Consider the following 7,049-nt stretch of genomic DNA (forward strand, 5'->3'; position numbering starts at 1 on the left):
TCAGACAATATTGAAAAGTGTCATTTCATTTGATAGTTTCCAGAAACATAATTCAATCTGGCCTGCTTTGAACCAACTCAAAATCATGATCAACCACCATGAGTCACCCAAAACTGCTCGAGTACAGCACAACTATCAACAGATGACATAATCACATGCAGCGCTGCGTAAACATACATGTGGAGCTGAAATCACATTACATGTGCCAGAGTCTTCAAAATTGCAAATTATAATCCTGACCAAACTTCGATTACAGCATCTGTACAAGTCATCTGAGCTGGCCATCCAAAGGCACTTAATAAGCTAACAAAAGATACCAGTGAGATATTAGACATCAGCGGGAGGCGTGGATGAGGCGTGGATGGCTGAAGTCAGCCGTGAGTGTTATACGTAGGCGTTTTTGTCGAAGTGTTTGGAAGTGCCGCTGTATCCTGGCGGAGGTCTCCTGGTGTGAGACGACTGACTCTGTGGCATCGCACGAGTCATTAAAGACGCTCCACTGTTGACGAAAGCTCTTCTGTCCGATGGATATGGAGAACTACTGAAAGGGGGAGATAGTATCATCATCTGTTAAGGTTTGGTGACCATACATCTATTGTGAGATTGAGTTTATGAGATTTGTAAATGATTCCATTCCTTTTTTACTCACAATTTGTACAGTGTCCCAACTCTTTTGGAATCGGGTTTGTAGAGTGTTAGTAGACTGTCTGCTCAATATCCTCTAACACTTTCTTTTCAACTTATTCAACCAACCCTACACCTACCCTAACTGTCTACTCTGAGAGTTAGTAGACGTGGAGTTGCTAATAATGAGATTTAACTGACATGTAGTTATAAAGTTTCTTATAGTTAGTAGAATGTTTAAATTGGACTATTGAAATAAAGTGTAACCCAGCATATTGTGGGCCTGCAAACAATCTTTTGACAATGGGTTTCAAAGTGCAAGAAAATGATCCCATAATCATACAAAAATGTGAATTTGTGAAAACGGTATCATCATGTGCATATGTGTTACGTGTTCAGTCTACAGGTATGTGCACACAGTGGGCCTTGTTCGTGAAACTTGTGTAAATATATGAGTAAATTCTAAGTAATTTGCCCATAAAACGTGAAACTTTGAAAAACGCGAAGGAAAACATTTACGTTTTAAGTACTTCATTGTTTGGTAATTATACTCATCTCAGATATTAGAAATTTACTTGCTGCTCATGCCATCAGACAGTGACAGGCAGAAGAGTGCCCCTCCGAGGATGCACAGAGTCGAGCCGGCCCAGCCGATGAACAAGGCAGCACCCAGTTCATACCTGACGAGAAGCACAGCATTTCATCAGCAACATCGCTCCACTCACCTTCAGTCAGCCAAAAGTTGGTAGGAAAAAAAAACTAGATATATACTTTTGCGCAACAAACATGGGGTCAAAAAACTCGGACGTGATCCTGTGAGCGTACAGAGAGCAGGCGCTGAGAGAACACAGACCTGCAGAGGAACAACATGCACAAGTTACTGCATCGTTATATTTGAGTTCAGCACTAGGCATGTCCAGCTGTGGATAACAGAACTGTACACAGGAGAAACTGATGTGAAACGCACCAGTACACATGAAGGTGATCCCAGACAAGCAGACAATTCTGGCTTTGGTTTGGTCAGGACCACCGATCTTAGTGCACTTCATGCCAATCAGAGCAAAGATCGAAGCAAAGAAACCCAGACAGACTGCTGCAATCATCAGTCCCCGACACACCTGGATATAACCTGCACAAAACATGTGAAAACATTTGATTTCACCTTTCTTTGTTATTCATTTTAAACATGTTCATCCAAAGAATGCTCAAGTGATATATTTTACAATACATCATTACAACAATATATTTCTGACATCACAGCTCTCGGAGGCATTGGCATGGTAATGTACAATGTACATGACAATGTATTAATGTATTTTGTATTGGCGGAAGATATCTGCTACACTGCTGCTGCTGTCAATACATCCACAACATGCTGCTGAGAGCATGTAAGAAACACTGCTGCTGCACATATAACATACATGAAATAACCCCACAGAGCTTACATGAACGCCTCGTAGCTGATCTATACAGGTGGAGCTGGGGAAGGTGGAGGGTTTCTGAAGCAAGCTGCAACTGCTACAGCAAGCACTAGTCATATATGTGAATGTTGAGCAGCGAGCTCATTGGCTACTAATACAGGAGAAAACCAATCAGCTGTGACGTGTGATAATGATGCCATTAGGTCTGATTTTGATAGACCTATAGGACTGCGCCATCTAGAGTTTCATGACTGAACTCTGTATTCATAATGTAATAAAAATAATAACAGGATATTATAAAAAATAAATATATATATATATATATATATATATATATATATATATATATATATATACATACAATTGCATAATAAATGAAAAGAAAACAGAATACAAAAAGATTAGAAAGGTAGTTCGATTTTTTTAAGAATAGAATTAGAATAGTGAGTGTTAAAGTAAGAGGATCAAATAAAGATGGAAGAGATGTGTTTTAAGCCGATTCTTGAAGATGGCTAAGGACTCAGCTGCTCGGATTGAGTTGGGGAGGTCATTCCACCAGGAGGGAACATTTAATTTAAAAGTCCGTAAAAGTGACTTTGTGCTTCTTTGGGATGAACAATCAAGCGACGTTCACTTGCAGAATGCAAGCTTCTAAAGGGCACATAAGTCTGAAGTAATACATTTAGGTAAATGGGTGCAGAGCCAGTGGTAGTTTTGTAGGCAAACATCAGTGCCTTGAATTTTATGCGAGCAGCTATTGGAAGCCAGTGCAAATTGATAAACAGAGGTTTGACGTGTATTCTTTTTGGCTCATTAAAAATTAATCTTACTGCCGCGTTCTGAATTAATTGTAAAGGTTTGATGGAATTGGCTGGAAGACCTGCCAAGAGGGCATTGCAATAGTCCAGCCTGGACAGAACAAGAGCTTAAACAAGGAGTTGTGCAGCATGTTTCGAAAGAAAGGGCTTGATCTTCTTGATGTTGAATAAAGCAAATCTGCAGGATCGGACAGTTTTAGCAATGTGCTCTGAGAAAGTCAGCTGATCATCAATCATAACTCCAAGGCTTCTAGCTGTTTTTGAAGGAGTTATGGTTGATGTGCCTAACTTGATGGTGAAATTGTGATGAAACGATGGGTTTGCTGGAATCACAAGCAGTTCTGTCTTGGCAAGGTTGAGTTGAAGGTGATGGTCCATCATCCAGGAAGAAATGTCTGTTAGACAAGCTGAGATGCAAATAACTACCGTCGGATCATCAGGATGGAATGAGAGGTAGAGTTGAGTGTCATCAGCATAGCAGTGATATGAAAAGCCATGTTTCTGAATGACAGAACCTAATGATGCCATGTAGACAGAGAAGAGAAGTGGTCCAAGAACTGAGCCCTGAGGCACCCCAGTAGTTAGATGTTGTGTCTTGGACACCTCACCTCTCCAAGATACTTTGAAGGACCTATCTGATAGGTAAGACTCAAACCATTGAAGTGTGGTTCCTGAGATGCCCTTTGCCAGTAGGGTTGATAGTAGGATCTGGTGGTTAACCGTGTCAAAAGCAGCGGACAGATCAAGCAGGAGAAGTATTGAAGATTTGGATTCTGCTCTTGCCAGTCTTAGAGCTTCAACAACTGAGATCAAGGCCGTCTCAGTTGAATGCCCACTTCTGAAGCCTGATTGGTTGCTGTCAAGGAGGTTGTTGTGTGTGAGAAATGTAGAGACTTGGTTGAACACAGCTCGTTCAAGAGTTTTTGCAATGAAAGGAAGAAGGGAAACTGGTCTGTAGTTCTTTAAAAGAGATGGGTTGAGGGTGGGTTTCTTAAGTAGTGGAGTTATATGTGCCTGTCTAAATGATGAGGGAAAAACACCAGTGTGGAGGGATGTGTTGATGATGTGAGTGAGTGCAGGTACAACTGCAGGAGAAATGGCTTGAAGGAGATGAGATGGAATAGGATCAAGCGGGCAAGTAGTAGGGTGATTAGAAAGGATGAGTTTTGAGACTTCTGCCTCAGAGAGTGAAGAGAAAGATGTAAATGAGTGTATGTTTGCTGGTGATATGAGCTTGACTGATTGTGGTGTGGAAAATTGTGCACTAATGTGTTTAATTTTATTAATGAAAAACGTTGCAAAGTCGTCAGCTATTAGAGATGAAGCAGGAGGTGGAGGTGGAGGACAAAAGAAGTGAGGAAAATGTTTTAAAAAGCATGTGAGAGTTAGACGAATTGTTAATTTTGTTATGGTAGTATGTCATTTTATCAGTGGAGACATTAGCAGAGAAAGAAGATAGGAGTGACTGATACACATTAAGGTCAGTAGTATTTCTGGATTTGCGCCACACCCTTTCAGAAGCTCTAAGCTTAGAACGGTGTTCGCGTAGAACATCAGATAACCAAGGGGCAGAAGGGGTGTTACGGGCTGGCCTGGAAGATAAGGGGCAAACAGTGTCTAAACAAGATGTAAGAGTGGAGCAGAACGTATCAGTAGCACTGTTAGCATCCAAAGATGCAAACAGTTTAGGGGAAGGAAGTGAAGATGAAACCATTGCAGATAGCCGGGAGGGTGAAAGTGTGCGTAGGTTACTTCGAAAGATGACATGTGGAGGAGTAAGTGATGTGGCAGGGACCATGTTGAGGTTAAGAGTGAGGAGGAAGTGATCCGACGTGTGCAGTGGAGTAACCAGAACATGATCAGTAGAGCAGTGTCGTGTATAAATAAGGTCCAGTTGGTTGCCTGATTTGTGAGTAGCAGTAGTTGACACTTGCTTGAGATCAAAAGAGGCAAGAAGAGTGTGGAAATCGGCAAACAGTGGTTTATCTAGATGGATGTTGAAATCTCCAAGCATAACTAGGGGAGTACCATCCTCAGAAAAGGTTGAGAGCAACACATCTAATTCATCAAAAAGTTACCCAGTGGTTCTGGGGGTTGATAGACAACTACAAAATGTATTTTAAAAGGGTAGGTAACAGTAACTGAATGAGATTGGGGAGATGGTACAGAATTAAATTTCCAATCATTAGAGATGAGCAGACCAGTACCTCCACCTCTTCCAGTAAAACGGGGGGAGTGGGAAAATGAGAAATTATTGGAGAGTGCTGCAGGTGTAGCAGTGTCCTCTGGTTTGATCCAGGTCTCTGTTAGGGCCATGAGATTAAGCTTTGAAAGACTAATAATAGAAGTAATGAAATCGGCTTTGTTTACAGCAGACTGGCAATTCCAGAGACCAATAGAAAAAGAAAGTAGTGTATTAGCAGATATAGGCAAAGTGTGCAGATGGTTAAGATTGCGCTGTCTACATTGTGTGATGCGTGGTTTGCGAGTGGTAGTGATAGTAGGGATCTGGAAACACATAGTAAGATTTGGTTATAAACAAAAAACAACTGAAATAGAAATGAAACAAGGAGAAGGAAAAAAAGATTAATCAAAACAATACTTATATTAATGTAATGGGTCTATATTTTGGACAGAAAGCCTTGTCATGTCCTCTTAAATCTTCAAATTCCAATGGTGTTATGGCTACAGAAATGAAATGGCAGATTAATTAATTCACACAAACTGATGAAGCTGTAGTAGAGAACGAGCTGTTTCTCTGATATCTGTCCTTCCTTCAGTCATGGAAGAGCAGACTGGTATCCACAAACATGCTCTTCTAGCTACTCTCTGGGCAAACATTAGCTCGCTAGTTAGCCCACAAATGCTACTAAATGAATGGAAAACAGCCTGGAGATAAATGCATCTAATTTATTGCCCACAGCTTTCTGAAAAGTGCTAAACATTGACATGTTAGAAGGAAAAGAGTCATTCCACACTGTTGTGAGTTTACATTTGCACAAATGAGAGAATTAAAAATTATCTTCTCATGATTCACGCCATATATGTCAACTTAAATATTTCACAGGTGTTTCATTAAATTTATATCATATTAAAATGTAATGAATAATACATATACACAGTGGGGTAATGATGCCTGAAATTACTACTGAATTTATTTAGTATGAAGGCATTACAAACGTATTTGTTATTAGCATTAGGGTCTGAGTAAAGGTTCAATTTCAAATGAAGCCGGATGAGAGATTGTGATAGTGATTGGTGTCTCGGCAGCACTGGTGCGACATGAAGAAAATCTGAAGATCATGCTCTCCAGCGTGATCTAACATGATCCAAAGAGCTTGAGCTTCAATGCATTTGAAGATCTGTCCGTCTGGATAAAAGTCTCAGAGATGTACATACATCTGATTAATCAGTCTGATTTTTTCCCCATAACAATTTCTTAAACTGTTCATTATTTACTGGCTTAAATAATAATGATGATAAAATACATGCATGTAAACATATAGGCACACAAACATCACACAAAAAGAGACGTGTCTGACCGTCCAGCGCCAGCATTGAAGGGAAGTCTTTGCAGTTGGAGACTCCAGTAGAATCGGTCACACAGGTCTTCCACAGGTTGGACCAGAAGGTGGCTGTGGTGATAACTGTGCCGTCGATTGAAGACACCTTCCAGTAGTCTGTAGGTAAGGTGGAGGACACCAGCACCCACCCCGAGGTGGTGAGGATAAACGCCAGGATCTCTCTTGCCATGTTACTCATTGTTCTTCTTCAGTTCTCCAGCCGTCACTCCTGCGGTTCTCCAGGTTTAGTGAGTGCTCTACATCAGCTGGCTCATATATTCTCATTTGACAGCACTGGGAGGGTGTGCCAAACCAAAAGATTGAGTGCAGCCACTGAAGGAGACGGTGGAAAGGTGGTAACACAGAGAAGTATTAACAGGACTTTTATTAAGAGCTGAATCTAATGAGAGTTAGTTGACACAAAGAAGCAATGTTACTTAGAATCAAGACCATCAAAATAAAGTGCTAGCATTATTTTTTACTAAATTAAAAAAGTGAAAGTCTGCCAGACCAGCCGGCAGAATCTGTACATGCTTTCTTGATCATTTCTATAATAAATGAAAGACCAATAAATGAAAAGATCAAACAGATTAAGTGGTCATTTAATCTATCAATAACTGTTC

At 40.5% G+C, this 7,049-nt stretch overlaps 1 protein-coding gene across 2 annotated transcripts; it reads right to left on the bottom strand.

Annotated features, from left to right (window-relative positions):
• Window positions 1-14: 14 nt before the first annotated feature.
• On the bottom strand, window positions 15-6,706 carry cldn10b (claudin 10b). Of its 2 annotated transcripts, none has more exons than XM_059547051.1 (5): window positions 6,406-6,706; window positions 1,592-1,753; window positions 1,396-1,477; window positions 1,200-1,304; window positions 15-538 (listed from the first exon to the last, which is right to left on the bottom strand). In XM_059547051.1, the coding sequence occupies exons 1-5, from the start codon at window positions 6,623-6,625 to the stop codon at window positions 385-387; spliced, it is 723 nt and encodes a 240-aa protein (XP_059403034.1). In that variant the 5' UTR covers window positions 6,626-6,706; the 3' UTR covers window positions 15-384. The 2 variants fall into 2 exon arrangements, with proteins under 2 accessions (XP_059403034.1, XP_059403033.1); XM_059547050.1 differs by having other exon boundaries at window positions 15-541; window positions 6,406-6,700.
• Between the last annotated feature and the right edge of the window lie 343 nt (window positions 6,707-7,049).

Source organism: Carassius carassius, unplaced genomic scaffold, assembly GCF_963082965.1.
Source record: "Carassius carassius unplaced genomic scaffold, fCarCar2.1 SCAFFOLD_58, whole genome shotgun sequence".
In the NCBI taxonomy this organism is placed as follows: Eukaryota; Metazoa; Chordata; class Actinopteri; order Cypriniformes; family Cyprinidae; genus Carassius; species Carassius carassius.